We start from the raw sequence: 24,157 nt of genomic DNA on the forward strand, positions 1-24,157 counted from the left end.
AGCAAGAAGTGAAAAGAGGAAAAGCAAAAGAGTGATTCATCACTCCGCCCTGCCCCACCTGCAGTCACATGCTGCCTTCACACATTCCCGGCCCTGCCCGCACATTAACTCTTTCGGCTGATGCCGTCCTCACACGTCCGTCCTGGACCAAGAGTCCCCCGGGACCGTGTGGGTGCAGGAGGTGGGTGGGCGGCTGGGGAGGGGTTTGGGTGTTTGTCTTAAAAAAAAAAAAAAAACGAAACCAAACCGGTTCTCCCCTGAAATCTCCCCCTCTCCCAGTGTGCCAGCTGGTAAGCCAATATTTTCCAGGAAAGCAGCTCTGCTTTGCGGTTAACTCCTCCTGTGCTGAGCGCAAGGACCTCTGTGCTGGTGTGGGAGCTCAAAGCCCAGGTGGGTCCGGGGAGCAGCATTGGGTCGGAGCTGCCATAAAGTTCCAAAGCTGCACCAGGGGAGGTTTAGACTGGACTTAGGAAGCATTTCTTTACTGCGAGGGTGGTCAAACACTGGAACAGGCTTCCTAGAGAGGTGCTTGATGTTCCAAGCTCATTTAAGAGGCATTTGGGCAATGCCCTTAATAATATGCCTGAACTGGTCAGGCAGTTGGACTAGATGATCATTGTAAGTCCCATCAAACTGAAATATTCTATTCTATTCCATTCGATTCTAAACTCTTCTCTGCTTTGGCGTGAGGTTTGCAGAATAGACATGGTCATGGCACTAGACCTTGCTATGGCAGATGGGCAAAAAACCTACCCTGGATTCATCAGATGGTGCTCACAAGCCAGAAACTTGGAGCTTTTTGCTTGGAAATTCAGATAAAGACGAATTTCAAGAATCGGGGTCAGATTCTTGCACCGATGCAAAAAAGGAAAGTGCCAGGGGCTGTGTCTCGCTCTCTCACGTTGGTGCAGCTCATCTGGATTTGCAGCCGTGTAAATGAGAGCCCCGCTTGAGTCAGGCTCCCGAGGCGAAGCCACCCGTCTGCCCGGGTGCTCGGCCATCAAAGCGCTTCTTTCTGCAAACACGGTGGTGGCCATGCAGCGTCCCGGCTGCCCCGTCCCCTGGCCAGGGCTCGTGGTGTTGCGAAGCGCCAAACCCAGGGAGGATTTGGAAGGAAAGACGAGGCAGAAATGTGCAGAAAGGGGAGAATCTGCAGAGGAGCTTTCTCAAAGCCAGGCTGTGGCAGGCTGAGCTGACACCTGCTCAGCTTTAAGTTGCAGTAATGGGCTGTTTAGGGGAACCGGTGGCTTTTCTCCCCTTGCATTGGAGTAAAAGGGTTTATGTGAGCGCATGGTAAAGGCTGGCAAAATCAACCCTCCTGCCCGTCTCCCAGTATGAAATCGTGTGCCAGGTTGTGCCCAGCCCTGGTCTGTCCTGTGCAGGAGGTGGCAGCGGGGGGACACAGGGATGCGGGGATGTCACTGCCATGTGTTGGGATCAGAACATGGGGAGGAACCTTCGAAGTGTTTGGCTCCCACTGAATATCGGCTCAGGAGGTGTTTCAGGTGGAGCTGATGACTTTACGGAAAGGGTGCGCCAGCCTCAAAGGGATTTCCCAGTGGTGGGACGTCACCTTCACGCCATGGCCTGGGCAACAAGGGGTGCAGTGGAGACTGAGGGTGCTGGAGGCAAAACTAGATATTTTAGGTGAAATCCCAGCCCTGCTGAGCAAGTGGTGGTGGCGCCTTTGCTGATGGAATTGCACCTGGGACAGCAAATGTGACAGAGCCGAGCACCCAGCCAGCACCCACAGGGGAGCTCCGGGACCTCATCCGCAGTCATTGTCCTCACTTGGGTGGCCCAGCCCTGGTAGCTTGGGAGATGCTCTGGATCAGGGCCGGTGCATCAAGCGTGGGTGTGCATGGCGTGGCTGGAGCGTGCTGCGGTTGTACCCACCTCAGCCGCCGCCAGCTGCCCTGGCTCTATTTTTATTGTGCAAGATTTATGGTCTCTTTAGTGAGGTGTGTGCACTTATGATTTATTACACGGTGGCGTAAATGCAGCATCCCATCCGTCGTACGATGTGCTGGCTCCTACAGCTGCGCTGGTGGGGGGGGAATTGGGACCACAAAGCCCCATGCCTGGAGCATCGCCCGGCTCTCGCGTGGGGCCAAGACGCCTGGGTCCCCCATCCCCACTCCCCTGGGGATGGGGTACCCAGGTCTCTTCACCCCACGCGGTGAATTCAGCACCCAAATTGCATGCAGCCCCGGTGCAGGGAAAGAACCGGCAGCTCTTTTGTAATCCCCTGCCTGTTTGCAGGGACGGGTCGCCGTGGCCGAGGAGGTCAGTCCCTTCTGTCGCAGGTGTCCCTGCTCGGCCGCCCCGGGCTGACCCAGCCGGACAGGCAGGACCTGGCGCAGACATGGCCCTGCTCCTGCAGCCGGCACCGGCTCCTCCCAGCTGCAGATGGAAGCATTAATTACAAGCTCCTAATTAATTTCCCATCTCTAGCAGAGGGCCTAATGACAAAGTGAGGCAGCGGGGTACGACGCTGAGCTCTGCTCCCGGCTCAGGGGCTCCGGCCGTCCCGCCGGGCTTGGCTCCCGCTTCCCGCACGCTCCCGGGTCCCACCGAGGGGTTCCGTGGCAGAGCTGAGCCCTGGGGCAGGCGTTTCGGCTGGGCTATGACACCCAGACGCTGCTTTGCCCTCTGGAACATCTTCCACCAGCCAGCCGCCAGCCATTTGCATGGAGCCGTGCACAACGTGGTGTTTTAGAGAGGGGGAAACTGAGGCACAGAGCAGTGATGGCAGCTTTACTCACAGCTGCTGGAGGAGAGAGTCACCGGAGCCCTAGTGCTGACTCTAACCCTGGGGAAAGGCGGACCTGGCTGGGCTTTTTTAGCGTCCTTGGGATGTGCCGAGCGTTGCCTGTGGTCTGCTGCCTGCGTTGCACTCCCATCGCACCCCCATTGCAGCCCGTCGCACCCCACGCTCCTTTACTGAAAGCCCTGAGGTGTTACCAGTTGGTGTTTGCCTTCCCCAGCCGCTGCTGCTGGGGGGGTGTCGAGGACTGCGCCCCGCTTTGGCGGGGGTCACCGACCAGGACGATGCTCCCAGTTGTGTGCAGGCATCACCACGCTACTCCCCATGCTCCTCAGTGGAAGGATGCAAACCGGAGAGCCAGGCAGCCCATCCATATTTATGCCTGACATTAATTTCCATCCATTTCAATATTTTATGAGCATAACAATAAAAAAAAAGGGTTCAGCGCTCGTTGAGACATAGAAGTAATTGGGCGTTGACAGTCCTGGCGACCTGCCACGCGCGTCCCAGAGACCTGCTGGGTGCTGCCCAGGCGGAGGTAATTGCCGCAACGGTGCATGAACCCGCCTGGCCCCGTGTGCAGGGATGGGCAGCGCCTGCCCGTGGGGCTCTGGACCTCAGGCTATAGCCCTGGGTCCCGGCGGGACCCATTCTGGCTCTGAAGGTTCTCCCCCTGGAGCTGCTGTTGCCGGCTTTAATGTGGGGAGGGCTTGGTAGGGGTAGATCTGACCGGAGCTGGGCTGGATGCGATGCAGTGGGAGGTGAGGGTGATGCTGTCGGGCTGGATCCTGCCTGTGCTGAGGGTGATGAGGGGAAATGAGGCTGGGGGGGAGGGCAGAGGTGGATCTCCAGGTGGGATGTGCTCCCTTCTTCTCCACCTGGTCCCCTGCCAAAGTCTGGCCGTAGCGAAGGGCTGATATCTGCCCCGGTGGAAGGGGTTGCCAGGGGAGGGAGGGGGTGCTGGGCTGGCCCCCGCTGTATGAGGGGTCCCAGCACATCACCTGCCTTTGTCCCCCAGACACCGTGGCCTGCGTGGACCCCGAGGAGTGCACCCGTGTGTGCGGGGCCGCCGTGGGCTGCTCCAACATCGCCTACCCCAAGCTGGTGGTCGAGCTGATGCCCAGTGGTAGGTGGGTGGGAGAAGGTGCCTCCGTCTCCACTGGGCTTTGCTGCACCCCAGGGCTGCCCGTGCAGCCCGTCATGGGTTGGATGTCAGGGGGGGAACCCATGGATGGTCTGGGTGGGTTCGTGCATAGGACAGCCTGTGCAGCCCCTCCAAGGGTGACCCTGGAAGCGAGGCCGGGGGATGTGAGTGACCCTGGGGCAGTGCAGGGTCCCAGCATCCCGGGGTGCAGCTGGGTGTCCCCAAACCCCGTCCTTGCCCCAGGGGATATCCCAGTGTGTGCCTGCGGAGAGGGAGGCATTACCCCTGGGCGAAGTATTGGGGCTGTCCCGTCCCATCCCATCCCACCCCATCCCACCCCATCCCATCCCATCCCATCCCATCCCATCGCCTCCAGTTCAGCCACTCCCTGACGGTCCCTCTCTTTCCCAGGGCTGCGGGGTCTGATGATCGCAGTGATGATGGCCGCGCTCATGTCATCCCTGACCTCCATATTCAACAGCAGCAGCACCCTCTTCACCATGGACATCTGGAGGAAGCTGAGGCCGGGGGCTGGCGAGCGAGAGCTGCTCTTGGTGGGCAGGTAGGTACCAGGGGTTTCGGGGAGAGCGTGGGTTTCGGGGAGACTGGTGGGGCCGGTCCGGCCCTCTTTGATCTGCCTTTGGTGCCCGGGAGCCTGCAAAGTGCCTGCGCTCAGCCTGGCTTATGAAAGGAAAACAAGCCCTTGGATTATTTTATGTATGAAAGCGCTGGAAAAGCAGCCGGGGCTTTCGGGGTGTTTGGAGGGGCAGGGCTGTGCCCTCGCAGCCTCCAGCCGGTTCCCCCCAGGGGAAGCAAAGAGCATGGTGGACCAAGGGCAGCGGCTGCCCGAACATGTCCCGGCTGCTCCCGGGGGGACAGCGGGTGCCGGCAGGGAGCCCGGGAACCTGCCCGCAGTGCCGCGCTCGGGGCGGCAAAGTCAACGCTGGGGAATGCCCCGGCGCGGTGCCGGGGTGCCGGGGTGCACGGGGAGTGTCTTCGGCGCAAGGCAGACAATAACAAGGAGGGAATCTGGGGCAGGGTTTTGGCTGGGCTGCTTTGGGGCTGCGGGGAAGGTCGGCTGGTCCAGCGGCTCTGGAAGCAGCTGTTTCTCGGCATCCTCCGTCTCCTGAGGGTGGGAAAGGGGATGGGCAGCGATCCTGGGGAACCGCGGTCCTGCACGATTCCCCTATGGGAACCGGGGTGCTTGTGTCAGGGCCTGCCTCGCCCCTCCCTGACATGGGCTTCGGTGCCGGTGACGAGGGGTGTAGTAATGCCGGAGAGCTTTCCCGAGGACGATTAATGAGTGTTTGCGAAGGGCTTTGCCCGCCCGGGGCTGGAGTGACTGCTGCAGTAGATCCCGGGCGATTTGTGCAAGCCAGGGCACTGCAAATCGCCCGCCGCTGTATGGCCCCGCAGGAATATAGCAAACGATAAATGTTTTGGAGAGGAAAAAAAAAAACCTGTTTAAGCTTTAAGTTTGAGGTTTTCCTACCTGCCAGCACGGGGACAGGTGGTTTGGGGTTAGTTTTGAGTAGCTGTCCGGGGGGTCCCAGTTGCCCCTGGGACCGGCCAGGGTGGGGATGCCCCATCCATCTCAGCACAGAGAGGGAAGGGATTTGCTCGTGGGACCGGAGAGAGCTCGTGGTTCCTCGACCTGGGGGTTTGAGGTCCCGCCACAGCCATGCCACCTGGCTGGAAATCCCCGCTGGTGTTCAATGCCTGCTCTGTACCAAGGTGATGGCACCATGGCGAGAACACCCAATCCATCCCAAATCCTCCCCAGGTCCCCGCGGCAATCTGTGCCAGGCTCTGCCCTCCATCCCTGCCCAGATCCCAATCTCAGACTGCAGGCAGGGGGGGGGCACGGCCGGCTGGCACCCCCAGCTCACCACCATGCTCAGATTTTCCTGCATTTTTCCTATGAACTTTTAGCATCCTCTGTGGCTTAACGATGTACTGAGCACAGGGGGTTTTCTCCTACCCCTTGGGTCAGGGTGTGCATTTTATGCTCAGGCTGCTTCCTCTTTCCAAAGCACCAGGCAGGCAGTGGGGGCTCCGTCTAAAGATGCTTTCATTGCTTTTTTTTTTTCTTTTATTTTTTCCTACTTCTGCTTTTCGAGATGAGCAGATGGAGATGTAGGTAATTCTGCGAAGCTGTAAACAAGCTGGCCTGAGCTATAAATACAGTGGCTTTCAGGATGGGTCCTGCTCAGCCTGCCTGCTCAGACTGGGCCCAAAAAGCTGGGGTCTTGCCAATGCCTTTTGCTTTGGAGGAGGGTGATGCTGTGGGGTGCAGTTGGGCTTTGGGTGAGGATGGGGACAGGGTGGTACCGGGAGACAAACGCATCCCTCCATCACAGCCTGGGTGGGGGGAGCTGAGCACTGGGCAGCTCAGCCCGCATCCTCACTTCTCAGCTGGGTGCTTTGGCCAGATGTGGGGGTGCTGAGAGCATCACCCAAATCTGGCAGGAGCACCCAGCCTCCGTGGCTGGGGGCTTTTCATAGCAAAAGCACCCATTGCCTGGTGTTTTCCCATGGAGGGGGTCCAACTTAGCAGCCCCTGGGGCTGGGCAGGGACCTGAGGAGTGCTCGCCTGCCTGGGATGGCGTAATTAGCACTGGCATAATTAGCATCCTCCATGGCCCTGGGGATGTCACCCGGCAGCGAGCATCCTCCTGCTGACCTGCCTGCATCCCCCTGCCAGCACTTCTGTGCTGGCACTGGGACCCTACCCCTGATCCCGGGGACCCCGCACCGCCACGGTGATGCCGTGTGGGTGCAAGGAGATGTGGGTGGGACAGAAACATCACCCTGCACCGCATGGCTGCCGCTCGCAGGGTGGTCACAGTGGTGCTGGTGGCCCTCAGCGTGGTCTGGATCCCCATCCTGCAGAGCTCCAGCGGTGGCCAGCTCTATGTCTACATCCAGGCTGTCACCAGCTACCTGGCTCCTCCCGTCACCGCCGTCTTCGTCCTGGCCGTCTTCTGGCCCCGAGCTAATGAGCAGGTACGCACGTGGGGTGGCCCTGGGGACACGGGCTTGTGCCAACGCCTCCTGCCCACCCCACTCCCACGGACCCAGCGGGGACTCGGGGGGTTGGAGGGAGGAAAAGGGGAGATGATGCTGATGGGGAGAGGAACCGAGCCTGGCTGGTGTTTCCCCAGGGAGCTGGTGGGTGGCTGGTGCAAAGATGAGGAGGAGGAGGAGGAGGAGGCAGGTGCTGCCATGCATGGCCACCAAGTGTGGCATGGCCAGTGGGGCTGGCAGGGGACATCCCCTGCGGAGGGGGTGCAGGTTTGGGACACGTGGGGGTTTGTCCCCACCGTGGGGTGACTGTCCCCACTCCGGCCACCCTCCCCGGACCTTTGCTTTGCAGGGAGCTTTCTGGGGCCTGATGGCAGGGCTGGTGCTGGGGCTGGCCAGGATGGGGCTGGAGCTGGCATACCCTGCGCCCCGCTGCGGGGTCCCCGACCAGCGGCCCTGGCTGCTCGCTGACATCCACTACCTGCACTTCGCCATGCTGCTGTGTGCTGTCACGGGTGCTGTCGTGGTGGGGGGCAGCCTGCTGACCCCCCCGCTGCCTTCAGCCTGGGTGAGCAGGGCACCGGGCACCCCTCACCCTGGCCCCCATGGCTGCGTCCACCCACCTGACCTCCTCGGCCGGAGACGTCGGTGTCACCCAGGTGCACCCCGAGCTCGGCTGGGGGGGGTTCCCATGGTGGGGTCTGTCCTGGGGGTGTTTTCTCAGCAAGTCTCACCCTGGTTTCTAGCTAAAGGATCTCACCTGGTGGACCCTCTCGCAGGAGCCCCCCCAGCCCTCCATGGACGGCACATCCCAGGGACCCCCTGATGGTGAGTGTGTCTTCAGGGGTGTCTGGCAGGGGAGGCATCTTCAGTGCCCCCCACCTGTAGTGGGCAGCAGGACGGCATGGATGCCTCGTGCCTCAGTTTCCCCGGGGCTGTGCCACCCACCACAAGGTGGCTGGTCCCCATGGCTCTCTGTCCCCAGTACTCACCGTCGTTCTGCACCAGGTTCCTGCTCAGCCACCCTGGGCAGACATCAACCATCAAAGGCCAAGGGACCCCTGGCCGTGGCCCTCAAGGACACCACAGAGCCCCCGTTCTGGGCCCGCGTCTGCGGCATCAACGCCGTTGTCCTGATGTGCGTCAACATTTTCTGCTATGCCTATTTTGCCTAGCGGCTTGCTGGTCCCTGGGGAGAGAAGGGTGCTGGGAGGGAGGGAGAAATGGGGATTTGGGTGATAGTTTTTATTTGTCATGTTTGGGACATGGGATGTTTAAATCCACTGGTGCAATGAGCTGAGTGTTCTCAGCATCGCGGAACCTGAGTGCATCCCAGGGGTCTGTGAGGGGTGGGTGGCATTTGTGGGGGCAGCGAGTCCCCAGGAGGGGTCTGAGGAGAGGTATCGGGGTGGGCAAATGGGGGCTGCAAGGGAAGCAAAACCAGAGCGAAGCAGCAGGCATGCGGCCACGGGACCACCGTGGTGGTGGTAGAAAAGGAGCAGCCACACTCAAGGGTGTCACCCAAACACATTTTATTAGCTCTAAATAAAAAATAATATTAAAAAAAAGCCACAATTTGCAGCTATGAACAGCACCCGCAGGACTGAATCCCCCCGGACCAGCCTTCCCCTGCACCCTGAGCCCTGGCATCCCTCCGTGGAGTTACCAAGCCCGGCCATATCCTGGCCGCCTGCAGCCCTCCTTGGAGCCGGGTCTTTGCTTACAGGGTCTGAAGAGGAGCGAAGGTTTTGGGCACACGTGCTTTTCCTCTCCATTGCTGCCACCCCACCGGGCTGTGGCTCTGGAAAAGTTTTTATGGCCCTGGTTCAATGCTCTGTGCTCCCTCCCCCAGGAGAAATGCTGCCAGCCCGCAGCGAGAGGTGATGCCTGGGCTGGGGGTGGTGGAGGTCTCCTGGACCAGGGAAGCAGGGAGAGCCGTGGTTGACGTTTTCGGGTGCCAGAGCCGGGCAGCCCCTGGATGGGGATCATCGCCAGCTTGGCCTCTACCTCCAGCACAGCCGACACGCCAGCAGGACCGCGTGCGTCGGCATCCCGGCATGGGGACGGGCACCATCCGTGGGGACGAAGGGACATGCAGTCTGTGTGCAGGCACAAAGCAGGTCCGGTGAGTGGGGGGGAGCGGGGGCCGTGGTCCTCCCCGCTCGCCCGCAGCACCAGCGGCAGCTCACTTGTGGATGGGGTGGACGTAGTTGCGGGGAAAGAGGCCGACGCGTCCGTAGATCTTCCCCTGCCACCAGTTGGGGTCTGGGCAGTCCAGGACCTCAATGATGTCCCCACGGAGGAAGGGCAGCTGGGAGCCATCGTGGGCCGAGAAGTCGAACTGGGCTTGCACGAATTTGGGTCTTCTCACCTGGAGGAAAGTCGAGGGCAGGGGTTGGTGGGGGGAGATGTGCTCATCTCTGCCAGCCTCTCTGTACCGGGCTGCACTGCCTGAGTCCCCAGCGTGATGGGGATGCCATGCCACCGCATGGCAAGGACCAACCTGGGGCGACCAGAGCATAGAGGGTGCGGGGGTACCCGGGGTACCTGCTTTGAGGACAACAGATGGGAGCTAAGGAAATCCTGCCGTGCGAAGAGCCGGAGTGCTGGGGACAGCCCTGGATGCATGGCACAGACTGGGGAGCACAGGAGAGCCTGGCATGCAGGGAAGCATCCTGGGGTGCAGGGGAGCACCCTGGGGTGGAGGAGAGAGCCTGGGGTGCAGGGGAGCACCTCAGGGTACAGGGCACCCTGTTCCTGATGCCTGGGAGAGCTGAGTGCCCAGGGGACCCCTACCCCTCAGAGGCAGCTGGCACCCCTCTCCTTCCCGGGTCCCTCTGGGTGCCAGAGCTGCCCCCAGCCCAGCTCCCAGGACCCAGTTTTGCCACTTTCACAACCGCTGCCCCAGGGCTCGGCTTTGCTGGAGCTCGCTTGAAGCTGGTTGCGCCCCATCCCAAGCTGGTTGGGCTCTACCACCTGCCTCGGGCAACACCACCGGCCCCAAGGACGAGCTGCCGTGTCCTGCTGAGCTGCGCCGGTGGCTTTTCTCCACCCTGCCAGCTTCCCCACAGTGCTGCCTGTCTTGGGCTGTTGCATCCTCTCCGGCTCAACACCGCCTTGAGCAGAGCCTGAGCACAGGGCCAAGTGCTAGCCGGACAGCCAGGAGGTCCTTGTCCCCCTCTGTGGTCACACTGCAGCCTGGGGGGGAGCTGAGCCTCGAGGGGGCTCACGCAGGAGTTTGGGACAGGACCCCCAGGATGCTTCGCCTGAAGGCGGTGGGGGAGCCTGCGCCCAGGGTGGGTCTGGAACTGGTCTCTACTCAGAGCTGGGCTGTTTGCTTTCCTCCATTTCGTCCCTCTCTGCTGTTTCTTAGCCATTGCCAGCATCCTGTGGCCGGCAGGGAGGAGCAGGAAAAGTTCAGGCAGGAGGAAATCCCCATCCCCTGGGAACTGCAGCCCCGCGATGCCTCCCTGCGAGCACAATCCGGGGCAAAGCGAGACCCATGGGCCCGTTCCGTGCCTTGGTTTCCCCATGGACCATAGTGGGGCGGTGGCAGCCCTGGTACCAGGGGAGGGATGGGGGAATCCCAAAGGGGATCGGATATGGATTCCCAGCCCAGCCCCACGGCCGGCCATGCCATCACCCCACACTCCAGCTCTGCGCGTCCCCATGGCCCCATCCCCTGACAGTACCTCCTGGGTCTGGTCCTCATCCCGGAGGAAGATCTGCTGCTTTTTGGCAATGGTGGTTGTCCTGTAGAAATCCACCAGCTCGTTGAGGGAGTTGAACTTTTCCTCCCAGAGGAAATATTTGCCGTTCCTCTCCCTGAGCACCTTGAAGTGCTGGACGTGCTGCCCGTAGCTGCGGAAAGAGGACGGACGTTACCACGGTTTGGGACACTGGCAGCACCCAGACCCCCTTCAGGCATTGCAGGCAAAGCCTGGGGGGCTGCTGTCTAGGGTGGTCTGGCTGTGCGGGGTGTGGATGTGCCCACGGGTTCCACTACACCCATCCTGCCATGGCTGGGGGTGACGGCGGCACCAATATCACTCCTGGCCCTGCCGGCGAGGCAGCGGCAGAGGGTCCCCAGCATACTAGCAACAGGGACCAGCAGCTGAGACCTGCCACAGCTCATCACACACGCAGCTGAAGCTCGATGCCCAGCCCCTGCACAGCGGGATGCCCGTGGGCTCAGGGCTGGCAGCGTGTCGGCCACGTGTAGGGCAGGTGGCTTTGTCCAGGGAGCAAACAGGGGCCACACTTGAGGAAAGTGTGGTAAGAGCTGCAGGTCTCAGCTCAGCGCGTACCGGGAGGAGACTGCAAAGGCTGGGCTTGGGCTCCCAAATTCCCTGTGCCTCTCGGGACCCCCGAGAAGCAGGAGGATGGGGCAGGATGGGTTTTCCTTCACCGGCCCCGCATGCTGGCACCCCCTCTGTGTGTACCCGGGGGTGGCAGGTTGGGGTGCCCACACCGCAGGGTTGGCATGGGGCCGCTGCAGGGTCCCGCTGCTGCCAGGCCCCCGGGCAGGGGCAGGGACCCGGCCACGCTGGTGACGCACGGCAGAACACGGCTCCCTTTCATTATGGGCAAGAACCTCCTTAAATGCTTAATTAGAGATTAGCAGCGTGAGAAAGTGCCTGGCTGGCCTGGGGCTGGCTCCTGCTACCCTGGCCCTGGGCTGGAAAGGGGCAGCGATGGGGTGAGAGGCTCGGGGGAAGGCTCTGCCCACTGGCACGCTGCCTTCGTACAGCCCTGACTGCCGATGCCAAAATCATCAGCTTGCGGCATTGGGATGCTGCATCCCTTTGTCCCTGGGGATGCTCTGGGCAACTTGTTCCTCCAGGTCACGTCCCCTGGGATGTGCTGGCAGTTTGGCCCCAGCCCCGATGTTACCCACATGGCTGTATTTAGGGGCACCCCAGCGAGGGACCTCAGGCGAGGCAGCGATGCAGGCATGGATGCAGGCATTGGATGCAGCAGGGCTACACCTCCGCAGCCCCCAGGCCCTTCGAGGTGTCCTGGGCAGGGCAGGCTGCTCACCCCTTCCCAGAACCGTGGCAGGGACATGCACGAGGGTGGCCTGATGCCCTCGGTCCCCAAAGCGGGGGCTGTGGGGGACCCCTGCCCATCCCGCCACACGTCCATACGCATCCCATGGCTACTTACTTGACGGAGATGGAGAACTCCCCCGGGGTGCTTTCGCTGTCGCGGATCAGGAAGGCTCCCAGGTGCTTGCGCTTGAGGAGCTGCTCCTCTGCCAGGTGCCGGGAGATCCTGCCCGCGTACCACCTGCCAAGGGCAGTGGGCTCAGTTGCATGGGCACCCCTCGACACCCGGGGACACCCTGCAGGATGGAGGCACCGAAAGCCCTGTTGCCGGCGGGAGCGGGGTCCCCGTTGGGCTCCCCACAGGGCTGGGACCTCCCCACAGTGTTTTCTCCTCCCCAGCCCCAATTTATCACAGCAGTTGCATGGCGGGGGGGACTGCAGGGTGCTGCGGGTGCAGACATGTTCCCGTACGCTGCCTCGTCCGTGCAGGGTTAGTGCAGCATGGCCAACAGCCACGACCGCATCCTGTCGCCTGGCTTGCCACATCACGTGCCTCGTCCCCCATTTTGCTGCCTGTTCTCCCACTCCGCCTCATGTCCCATTGCCCCTCATGGGAACAGTCCTGCCAGGTGCTACGGGGGGGTTTGCAGAGGAGAAAACCCTCTGTGCCAGGATGAAACTCTTCCTGCCTGCATTGCCGGCAGCTGCCGAAACGAGGTGGAGGAGCAGAGTCCCCGGCTCCCATCCCTGCCAAGGCTGCATCCACGTATTTGGGAGCCCCAGGCCATGGAGACCCTCTGCTACCTGTTAAAATTGCCTTATGAACGATCAGCCACGGACTTTAGCACAGAGAATCTCCCAGTGCCACCCCTCCAGGTGCTGCACAGAAGAGGCTGTGTCTCACCCATCCTGGCTTGTTAACTGAAGCCGGAGAGGCAACAGGATCTGCCCTGGGCTGCCCCAAGCCCACGCGTTCCTGCTCCCCAGCTGCAGCCCCGAGCAAGTTTTGCTATGGCATTTAAATGTGATTTACTAGGGGGATAATGATACATAAAACACAGGTTAAAACAGGGATGGATTATGCTGGGCTTTAATAACACGGTAATAGGATTATGTCTAATGCAGTCATAATCCCATAACGCTTTGTTGTTCCCCAATTATCATTTATTTAGCGGGCAGCCGGGTGCAAGGGTTGAATTTCTGTGTGTCGGGGGTATATGGACATGCTGCTGCCTCCTGTCCCCTCTGGCTGTGGTGGCAATGGCAGACTGACCCAGCAGGCAGACCCCATCGCTGCCCTATAGCTCTGTGACTCAGTTTCCCCATGTGTGGGACTACCCTGGCTTGTGGCAAACCTTTGGGCATCGGGATGCACCATTGGGATTGCTGCCTCGCTGGTGGGTGAGGATGTCCTGGTGCTGGTGGGTGCTACCAAAGCAGGGCTTCGAGCCTCCGTTCCCCACACGGTGGGATGGTACTTACGGATGCGGCTTGACCTTGATGTAGTTTTTGGGGACGAAGCCCTCGCAGCCATACAGCTCAGCCTTGTACCAGTTCTGGTCATCTTCCATGTTGAGGATCTAAGGTGGGAAAGGAGCAGGGAGGCATTAGCCCGGCTGCCGTCCCACAGGGAGAGGGGCTGAGTGGGACCCCCACTGCTGCCCCAGACCCCACGTCCCCCACTGAAACCTGGGGAAAAGGGGGCTCTGACAAAGGTGACATGGTTTGGGGTGTTTGGGGGCACCCGTACAGAGCCGGCGGCTCCCCCCACCCCTCCTCAGCTTACGGTTGGTCTGGCTCACCACCAGCAGCTGGGGGTTGTCCAACATTGCCCCAAAACCCCGGCCAGGGATGAGGTTAAAATCTGTCCCTGGAGGAGCTGGGGTGGCAGCCAGACCCCCACGTCCCCCCGGGGTGGTGGCAGCCGGGTGCTCCGTGGGAGGAAACGCTCCGGTGCGAGCAGGGGTGCTGACACCCGCTTCCGCGCAACACCATTTTCCAGCCTCCCACGCAGGGACCTGGGGGCCAGCACAGCTGTGCAAACAGGATCCGAAACCCCGGGGCATGGCGCCGGGGCCGCGGGGAAAACACGCCGGGGAGGCAGGGACAGGCACGGCAGGTTTGGGGCCCGGGGTTACAGCCAGGCCATGCCCTTGCCCTCCCCAGGGCTGGCTGTAACCGTGGGGGGCTGCTGGGTGCCGGGGGTCCGGGAGATGCTGCCAGCATCTCAGCATCAGCCCTGAAGAGATGAGCGAGTGGCCAGGCAGTGGGGTAGGGTGCTGGTGCCCTCACCCCCATTGCAGGGACACAGTCCCCTGGGGATGTTTAAACCCCCCCTGAAGGTTTTTGGGATGCCAGGGTGGCATCCGAGAACTTGTCCCGATGCCAGCACCTGGCGGGGAGGGATTTGGGCACATGCTCCCTGCTGCTGGTGGCACCGATGGCCAGGGAGGCCACGTGCCTCATCCCAGCTGGGACCTTTCTGGACATGGGGCTGGTGGCACAGACAAGCGGTACCCACTGCTGCTGGGGATGCTGCTCTGCACCCCGAAAACCTCAAGGATGGCTCCTTATACCCCACAAAAAGCCCCAAAGAGGCAACAAAGCCAGGTGCAATGAAAGCACCGGTGTTACCCCACGCCATCTGCCCACTCTGTCCCCCAAAGCAGCAGCATCCAACCCCCCCCCGTGGCAGGTGACCTCCCCGCTCCCCATACCTTCAGGGTATCCCCTTTCTGAAAAGGCAGCTCGTCCTTCTCCGTCGCCTGGAAGTTGTACAAAGCCACCGACTCCATGGCGCTGGCTGTCACCGGGCAGTGGCGAGGGGTCCCGGGGCAGTGGGGGGGTCACTGTGCTAGGAGCACAGGGCTGCCCAGGGCTCGCCGCCCCACGGCGTGGGGTTTGTGGGGGTACGGGGCGAGCGCGCGGTGTGGCAGTGCTGGCGGGCAGGAAGCCGCACTGATGTCAGCGCGCTGCCGAAGCGGAACGGTGAGCACCACGCGGGAGGGTGCCGGCAGGCACAGCTGCCCAGATGTGCTGGGAGAAGGGGGGAGCTGTGCCTGCTGGCTTGGATGCCAGGTGCTCCATCTGCAAAAGGACCTGGGCATGTCGGTTGGGGGCACGATTCGGCATCGTTGGGGGCACCGCGGCGGTGGGCTGTGGGCAGCGGTGTCAGGCGGACGCGGGGTTTTGGAAGGAAACAGGATGGCGATGGGCTGGATGCACAGGTTGAGGATGTGGGTGAAGGATGCCTGGAGAGCATGGTTAGCAGGCCAGTTGTGTTAATGGGGGAGTCTCTGATGTCTTGTAAGGGCTGAGCTGCTGGTATGGCCTTTGAAAGGTGGCTTGGTGGGAATGGTTATTTCGGACAAAAAAAAAAAATCACAGAGGGGAGGATGGGGAGAGATGCAGGGAGGCAGGATGGAGGCACACACCTGGTTTCTTTGGAAATCAGACCGAAAACAACGCGCCAGGTCCCAGCTCTGAACAGCGGGGTTTCAGCACAGTTGTTACTGGCTTTCTGGGTTGTGGCCCTTTGGGGGTTGATATTTTCCTGCTTGTTTTTGCAGGGCTAGGGAAAAAAAAAAATCCCTTTTAGACTAAAACAACTTCCTGCGACTCGTGGGCGGCTGGCACTGAGTCTGCAGGGCTCGCATGGAGGGCATCGTTCCCAATGGGAAGGTCCCTGATGCCGTGCAGCTTTCTGTCCTGTGCGTGGGCCAGGGCATGAAGCACACAGAAAATCTGCCGGACGCTGGTTTTGCTTTGCTGTGAAGAATTAAACCAGGGACAGCTGTGGCTCAATCCCTGCCCATGGACTTGGGCATATTCCAGTGAGGAGCAGGACGTCGCTGCCATCTGCCCGGGGAGGGATGAGACGCGGTGCTTGCAGGGCCTCTGCGGGGACACGGGCTCAGCGATTCACCTCCTCCAAACCTTAATGCCACTTCCCAAGCACATCTGAAAAGCAAACGCCATGTAACACCCCACCGAGGCTGTTTTCAGGATCTTGGTCCCCATGGGAAGTGGAGAGAGATGTGTAGGGTGGCCCTGGTTGTCCCTGCACCTGGTGAGGCCCCAGTCCCCAATGGTTATCCCCAGCACAGCCCTGGGACCTGCTGGTCCCAGGGAAAGCAGAGACACTGGGAAGACCGGGGAGGGCAGGGGGGGCCGTGGGAAGAGGCTTGGTGTGTGCACGCCTGTCATGAGGAGGACAGGACTCGGCGAATCTCCGCAGTCCGGCAAGACCCAGGGGACAGGACTGGAGCGGGAAGATGGCTATCCCAGTGCAAGCTTCCTCTGCCGCTCGGCAGCCCTGGAGAGAAGCGGAGCTGGAATCTTCCTGGAGAAAGAAGCCACAGCAGAGCCGCTGCTCTAACACCCTGCTGCCGGCCAAGGGCCTGATCCTGTCCCTGTGTCCACCAGCACAAATCGGATGATGCTAAGCCCATGTGCAGAGGGCTTGCTTGCGAAGGGCGTATTGTATGCCTATGCATATTGTAAGGCAGTGGTGGTGGGTAAGCCGGGCACAGAGGTGTCTGAGCACCGGGAGGGGGTCGGTGTGGGAGAAATCTGCAGCCCAGGGAGCAGGTTAGCACGGGGTTACAACCTGCCATATCTCATATGGATACCATGAGCAGTTTTGGAGCCTGGCTTCCTTGGGCTCGCAGCAGGGAGGCTTGAGGGGCACCGTGGGGTGTCCAGCCCAGAGCCATGCATGGTGCCACACTGCCCTGTGTGCCTGGGAGCGGGGCACAGGACAGTGGGGTCACAGTGGGGTCCCCAAGCCTTGGCACAGTGGCCAAACTCAGGACCGGAGCAGGATTGGGTCCTGCCAGCAGATGGCAGCAGTATCCAGGGGGACACTGGGGACGCTGGGGACAGTGCCACATGCCCCTCCAGTCATGCTCTAACCAAGCCAGCGGTTCCTTTGGCATTTGGTGCCCAGCCACCTCCTGTACCACATCCCTCTCCTCGTCCCCCCTTTGCCTTGCTCCCTTTCTGCTGCCCTGGCCACAGTCCCTGCCCAGGGGCTGGGTCCCTTCTGCTCGCTTGCGGTTCGCTCAAGGCTTGCTCGTGGCTCACTCAAGGCTTGCTTGTGGCTCGCTGTCCCTGGCTGCACACCCGTGGTCACTGCAGGGGTGACAGCAGCACCCACATCCGAGCAGCGAGCTGGGCTGGACACCAGAGCAGTCTGCAGCCCCATTTCTGAATTGGGAGGCAAATGCTCCTGCGTTCAGCCGGTTTCTGGGTGCCCCATCCTGACTCACTGCCACGGAGCGGGATGGGGTGCCCCGATCCCAGGAGGGGAGCAGAGCCCAGCATGGTGGTTGGTACCCAAGCAGCATCATGCTGCCTCCAGGGAACCCCTCAAAGGGGCCACAAGCATCCCAGTACTGCAAAACTGGAGATGCCCGTCACCTGCTGGCCTCCAGCTGCTTCATTCCCTGGGAAAACCCTTCTGCCTGCTCACGAATAGCCCCAAATCTGTCCCATCCCACACTCACCAGAGCCCCCAGAAGGAGCCAAGAGACTGTGCCGCAGAGCCCTGCAAGGCTCACTCCGGGAGCCAATGACTGACTAACTGCAGGTCTGAGACATCCAAGAAACATCAAAACAAGTTGGGTTTTTTTCCCCCATCTTCCCTCTGTCAAGTAGCCATATTTTGTACGGCACATGCTGTACCGGAGCAGGGAAGAGCCTGTCTCTGCAATGCCAGCCATGAGCTGCGGGTGCCGAGCCGATGCCTGGCAGGGTGGGATCCTGGGGGGGTCTGTACCCCCATCCCTGTGCCCTGCGTGTCCCCAGTGTTCAGTGGGACTCAGGAAGTTCCACATGGTTGCCGTTGGTCGGGTGTCAAAACCTGTGAGCATCAGTTCGGCTCGCAAGAAGATCCCAAGGGCCGAATAGGTGCAGTGGCTCACCCGAGGGTGCACAGCCTGGGAGCCCACCCTACCCCAGGGTTTGACCACCAGCCCATGCTGCGTCTCCCTCCACACAGGGGAGTTTCGTGACCCTGTGGACAATCCGAGGAGGGTGCAGCCGGCTCTGGCATCACCCTTCCCCTCCGCATGGCCACCCCTGGGCTTCGTGTCGGATGCTGGGAGGTGCCTGGAGCTCCTGCTGCCTCCCGGGTTGCCCAATCTGCCAAGCCTGTTTCATCAACATCCTGTGTTTACCTGGCTGCAAAATCCCCACACGGGAGGGAGGAAGAGGAGGGAGAGGAGCCTCTTCCCCTTCCGCTGCGGGCCCAGGGAGCTTTGTTAAGGAGGCAATCCTGGGCTCCCCAGCTTCTCTCTGGCCGGTGCCCTCTGTGCCTTCTTGCTGTGCCATGGCCCACGGTGCTGTTTGGAGAGAACGGGAGAGGACGGAGGGTCTCAAGCCTGGCTTTGCCTCCCATGGTGGGGCTGTAAGCTGGACCTGGATGGTGGCAGGACTGGACTATGCGAGCTGGCCTACACCAGAGACCCCAGTGTGTGCAGGGACTTTGCTCCTGGCAGCCAGCATGCAGAGGGACGGGTCCTGCCCCTTCATGCAACGCTGCGCCCGGAGGTCAGCAATGCAGCACAGCCCAATGCACACTGTGCTTCCCCTTGCACCGCCGCAAAAGGAAACCCACAGCACGACACCGCCCTGAGCGAGCCGCAGAGAAAGGGGGGCTGGTGTGACATTACGGGCAGTTTTCCTGAGAAGAAAACCCACAGCCCGTTTGCCTCCGGTTCTGCCTGTCCCTGGCAGCAAAGAGCTGCCGGCTGAGCCAAGCGGCTGTACAAAGCGTACTGCAGGCTGGCCGAGGTGGCCGTCATGCTCTCCTCATACCCACGCACACAGTCCGTCTACCAGCTGTGGGGCAACTCCTCTTGCCTCATCAGGGAGGCAGTCCTGGTGTTGCCGATTCAGCACTGCCAGGTCTGCGTTTGGCTGGGGATGGAGCTGGAAAGATGAGGTGATGGGGAATAAAATGAAGGGAAGATCAGGTGAAGAAGAGAGGCGAATGGGTGATCCATCACACTGGCCACCAGCTGCCCCCCAGCAAGTCCCTGGAGACCAGAATAAATGCCCTGCACCAGCACAGTGAGTAGGGCCAGAGCAGGAATGCTGGCCCCTGGGCTGCTCATTGGGAACCAGCTACTCCCCTGGGATGCCAGCGGTGCTGGGGCGAGGAGAGCAAGGTGATGGGGCAGTGCACCCCAGGAGTGGGGCTGGTCCAGGGGTGGCAGCGGGGATTCAGCCCAGCTTTAAGCTCACATCTGGGATGCTGCATGTGGATAAAGCCAGGCACACGGGTCAGCAGCCGGCACCACTGATTCCTGCACCGTGCAGAGGTGTTGTGTCACCCAGAGCTGCCTGTGTGCCTGGGGACCAGTATCGACCCGTGCCCGGGGCATGGGATGTGATGGAGATCCTCTGCCTCTTGAGGAAGCAGGTGCCCCGCTGCGGCCCCGCACGGAGAGGAAGCAACATCCTGGGCTAGAAAATACCACGTCAGTGCCCGTAAACAGGATTTCAGAGTCAGCGCTTTCCCCCTGGAGCAGAGGCCATGTCGGTAACTCCTGAGCATCAGAGTTGTCCTTGTGCATAACCCTACTTCTTGACAAAACCCAGCCCACACCGAGGAGCTTGCGTCACCATTTACACCCTGGTGTAACTGAGTACAGAGCATGGCTAGTGCTGGGAGGATTAGACTCCTCTGAGCCTCTCATCATCCCGCAGGACCTATAGGAAAACATTTACAGGAGGGGAAGCCAGCAGACCCAGAGCCAGTTGGCCACGCTCAGTCCAATGTGGCCACGAGAGGCCCCTTGAGGAACCGGTGGCCTCCAGCCATGGAGTTGCATCTCCCTGTGGTCAACATGGGTGGCTGGGACTGGTATTAGGGTTTCTGGGCTAGTAAATCAGGGCCGGGCCTGCTTGCCCACGGTGTAGGTGGGATGGGAAGTGGGACAACGCTTTCCAGCTCCAGTGGGGGAAGCCCAAGGATGGAACGGTGGTGGTAGGATCTCACTTTTGGCACTTGGGCCTGACCCTGCTGATGAATCTGGAAAAGGACTGGAAATCTTGACGTCTCAGGTGTGGAATTCAAAGCCAAACGTGCGGGAAAGGGTCACTGAGGAGGCAGGTCATCCCAAACAGCCTCCTCAAGGGGTGTGCAAGCCTTGGATGGTGGCTGGGACCAGCCTCCTGGGAAAGGGCCAAACGCTGTTTTGGTGAGGAGGGAGCCATGCAGCTCCATCTGGATCATGCATTTGGTGCCTGGCTGGAAGCAGATCTCGTGGTGTGCTCTGTGGCTGTGGTATGCTGGTCCTTGGGCTCTTCCCTGGGACCTTACTGTGGTCCCTGACATATCTCGGGGTAACTCTGAGACCTGTTGGGTGCTCTCAATCAAGTCAATCCAGGCTCTGCTTTAAGCTGTGTGAGCAATGTTTTCTGCTGAACCTGCTGACTGCTGCTCTGGAAATGTCTGATGGAGGTTTCTGGGGTGAGAAACTGCTGTGGCATCTGGCCTCCAATCTTCCTCCTTGGTGTTGGGCTGCCTATGTGGGTTATGGGGAAGGTGAGGTCCCCATACCAACATTATCTGGGTAGACCAGTGCTGCAGCATGTGTGGGAGTGGGGATTTCTCTGCTATCTCTTGCAGGTCCTCAGGAGCCATCCCCAGACAGTTGGGGCTAGAAACCCACCATGTTGCATGCTGTGAGCGCAGCACAGAGGTGGACAGGGTCACCCCACTGCTTTGATTTGCACGGGAGGGAAATCAGAAGGGTCACTTTAAGTGGAAGCTCCAAAGAAATCAGGCAGGGAGGCATGGGGTTTGGGTGTGGAGGCTGTTTGCCGTCAGTGTTTGCCGTGGAGGAAGGCTCATCACCCTGAGCAGGCAGCGTGGGGTGGCAGGAGTAATGGGCAGGGGAGTTCTGTGGCTCCCAAAGGGTTTATTTTAGGGGAACCATTGAGTTTGGTCATATCCAGACACAGCCTGGTGCTTGAACAGATTCTGAGAAGCTCTCCCTCAACAACGGCATCTGTTATTTTTCTAGGATTTAAAAAGAAAAAAACCAACCAAGAAGCCTTGCGACATGTGCGTAGGTGAGGGGACCATGCTGTCACCGCTGTGACTCACTGGGGAGGTCTGCAATTTCTGAGAACAAAAATGATGTAGGGAGAAATTGTGAATGATGGCTTGTGGAGGGGTGGCTGAGCTCTGCACCGGAGAAGTAGTTGAATTTTGGTTCCTCCTTAGGGCTGGCTTGTTAACAAAGAAGTTATTAATAACCGATTAAGCCAGAGCTCACGTCATGCCTTCCTCTGGAAGCGTGGCAAGAGCATCCGCGGTTCCTCCTTCGGCCAGCTCAGCCCCTTTGTAGCTGGATGGAGGAGTGCTGGGGGGGGGCTCATTTGGGCGGATGCCTTGTCACCGCTGGGCTGCTCTGGGGGGGACATTTCCCAGGCAGGAACGTGGGGGACCACCAGTGCAGAGGTGACCTGGGACTCGGCCGCGGTGCGTTTGGCTCCCTTTGGCTGAGCTCACGGTGCCGAGGGGAGCGGGTACGCAGAAGAGGAGCCCCGCGTGGCAGGTTTTCGGTCAGTGCCAGGGCAGATGGTGGGAGTCAGCTGTGGGGACAGGCTGAGGCGGAGGGCCAGCGGCCGGAGGGGGGAGGCTCACTCGCCTGCTGCTTCCTTGGGCTGAGGATGTGCGTGTTGCCGCATCCCTGGCCAGGTTGGCGATGCGCCGGGCAGCGAGGAGGAGGTAGGCAGGCTGCTGGAGCGGGGCCCACCGGGATAATTCACGGAGTGCCGGATGCACTGTAAAACCTGAGAGAATCCGGGCACTGTGCTCCTGCTGAAACCGCCTATTCAGGGGAGAGATGGGGAATACAAGAGGGAGGAAGCAGAGAGAAGATGGCGCACTGAAGCCCTCTGTGTCTGGCTGGTGACGGATGCAGGTGCAGCTGTGGATTCCCTGGATGCTCCGGCTGCTCTGCACCGCCTTTTCCTGCAGGGAAGGAGGAGATGCACTCAGGAGTCCCTCACAAGGCTCCCAGAGCCCCCAGCTCTGCTTTCACTCTGATTTATTCCTGCTGCCACAGTGTCCAGTACAGTCTTTTTCCTATAGAGCTGAGCCTTGAGGTGGAAGGTCTGTGTGGATTCTCTGAAGTCTGATATAGGGTTGAGCTGTTTCTCATTAGTATAAGCTCTCTCCCCTCCCCAGCTGCTCATCTTCAGGAAATGTTTAGAAATGAAGAAGCTGTGAAAACTCTGCCCAGCCTGTCATCAGCTTGGTCTGAAATGAGCAAACAGCCTCAAAGGTTACGAGGGGGAATCCACATGCATGGCTTTGCCTGTCCCTACCCACACAGTGCTACTGCATCTGCTTCCCTTCTTTAGAAAACCAAGCTAAAAAAAGCTGCTGCCATTACTTTGGTGGCACAGCACTCTCTCATGCTGTATTCCTGAGCAGTGCTTTTGCCTGTGCAAGTCAAGAGGAAAGAGTGAGTGAAGATTTTTTGGGAGGCCACAATAAAACTGATGGATTCTTCCCCAGGGCTGTGTTGGATTGCAATTTCTGACACATCAGCTGTGGAAATCCAGGGTAATTTCACTGAAGGCTCTCCAGATATCTGCCTGTGTAAATGAGACCAGGATCTGGCCTGACTGTTTTAAAGAAACACTGCCCAGGGGATAGCTCCAAGATGCATGCTCTTGCTTTCTGCCTCTCAGCAAATGTACATGCAGCACTCCTACAAGGCAATTCTTCATTTTAAGTGGAAGGTTGAGGCATTGCTTTCTTTAGAAATGTTCCTGCAGTGCTGGAAACGACAGCATTTGTTTCATTGAAAGTTTGAGATCCCCAGGAAACTGGGGACCTGGGCCACCTCCCCATGAAGCTGATGGCAAAGGAACAGCATGGCTGGGCTCGTGGGTTGAGTGATGTAAGGTACTAACTTTAGCTCAGGTAATAAAAACCTTTCCCATGTAGGTATATGTATGGTATATGCATACATTCAGATGCACTTGCAGTATCCAGGGAAGTATATAGAAAAATACTCTGTTGTATGTCTGTGCTTATATAAAGTGTTCCTTTCAGCAAGCATCTGAAATGCAGACTTGCTGTCTTCCTTCCCTCCTTCCTTTCCTCTCTCAGGCTGAAAGAGGAACTGGGTTTGGGTTTTGCTGGGGAGCTGTGGCTGGCTGACAATCTTGGTCGCTACAGGCTTTGCACGTCTGAGCACCTCGCCAGCTTGTGGAGCTAACGATTAGGTGGCAGCAGGACGTAATGGTGTGTTATGTCCGCTTGTTGTCTTGTCAGATTCATGTTACGTGATGGTGTCCTGCTGTGCTGGAGAAGCATTTGGGAGGGGGCTCCTGAGTGTATCGTGCTGACTGGCCCTGTTGGTCCTCCCTGCTGCAGGGACTGGGGTTTCAGCCTCTCTGGACTTGCCTGGGAGCAGGAGGTTGGGGGCACCACAGGGGCACTGGATTCCTTGCAAGGGCTCAGATGAGCAATTAGGGCAGGATTTTGATCTTGGGCAAGCTCTGTGTGGATCAGGAAGAGTGGAGGGAAGCATGCAGGAGAGCAGGGCTGGCAGTGATGTGGAGGAAGAGGAGGCCCAGTAGAGATGGCTGGAGGAGGTCGGGGAACCTGTGGAGCAGGAGGAACAGCCAGGACTGAGTGCACTGGGCACAAAGGACTGGAGTCACTTCTGAGAGACCCTCAAAAACAACTGGGGAAAGGGCTACAGCCCTTCTCCAGCCTGGGGACCTGCATTTTCTTTCTCTGGAGACCAGGAGATTAACTCGAGGCCTGTAGCCCAAGCTGATATCTTCTTGCTGCTTCCTCAGCTGAGATCAGCCATGCAGCCTCCAGTGGTTTGCAGCTGCACTCTTCTTGGCTCCCCAAGGCAGACACATTTACTGCTTCAGTAAATCATTTTAGCATATGTTTAAATCTACCTGTGTAGGATGGGGTCTGAGCACCCCTGGGTGCTGAAGGCTTAAAAAGCATGCCACCTGCCTACTAGGCTTAGTAGAGGCTTTAGCCTCAAGGGTGTAAAACATGCCAGTTAATGGGGAGTCTAGGGAAAGGCATATGGGGATGGAGCTTTCGAGAGAAACCCATGATAGCCCATTTGGGAGAGCTGAGGAACAGCATGTGAGTGCTGCACTGGGCCTTTGCTC

General features: G+C 59.8%; 2 protein-coding genes across 2 annotated transcripts in view; one reads left to right on the plus strand and one right to left on the minus strand.

Annotated features, from left to right (window-relative positions):
- Positions 1-8,568, plus strand: part of SLC5A10 (solute carrier family 5 member 10) — a 41,696-nt gene extending 33,128 nt beyond the window's left edge. Inside the window, exons 10-14 of the mRNA XM_069810444.1 lie at positions 3,786-3,893; positions 4,323-4,473; positions 6,749-6,917; positions 7,288-7,503; positions 7,682-8,568. Coding sequence (XP_069666545.1) covers positions 3,786-3,893; positions 4,323-4,473; positions 6,749-6,917; positions 7,288-7,503; positions 7,682-8,110 — 1,073 coding nt within the window. The 3' untranslated portion in view covers positions 8,111-8,568. The remainder of the gene's footprint in view (positions 1-3,785; positions 3,894-4,322; positions 4,474-6,748; positions 6,918-7,287; positions 7,504-7,681) is intronic.
- A 415-nt stretch (positions 8,569-8,983) lies between these two features.
- GRAP (GRB2 related adaptor protein) lies at positions 8,984-14,882 on the minus strand. Its single transcript, XM_069810443.1, has 5 exons — positions 14,701-14,882; positions 13,466-13,563; positions 12,102-12,224; positions 10,628-10,796; positions 8,984-9,306 (listed from the first exon to the last, which is right to left on the minus strand). Exons 1-5 carry the CDS (start codon positions 14,776-14,778, stop codon positions 9,121-9,123), a joined length of 654 nt encoding a protein of 217 aa, XP_069666544.1. The 5' UTR covers positions 14,779-14,882; the 3' UTR covers positions 8,984-9,120.
- Between the last annotated feature and the right edge of the window lie 9,275 nt (positions 14,883-24,157).

This window comes from Haliaeetus albicilla, chromosome 22 (genome assembly GCF_947461875.1).
Source record: "Haliaeetus albicilla chromosome 22, bHalAlb1.1, whole genome shotgun sequence".
In the NCBI taxonomy this organism is placed as follows: domain Eukaryota; kingdom Metazoa; phylum Chordata; class Aves; order Accipitriformes; family Accipitridae; genus Haliaeetus; species Haliaeetus albicilla.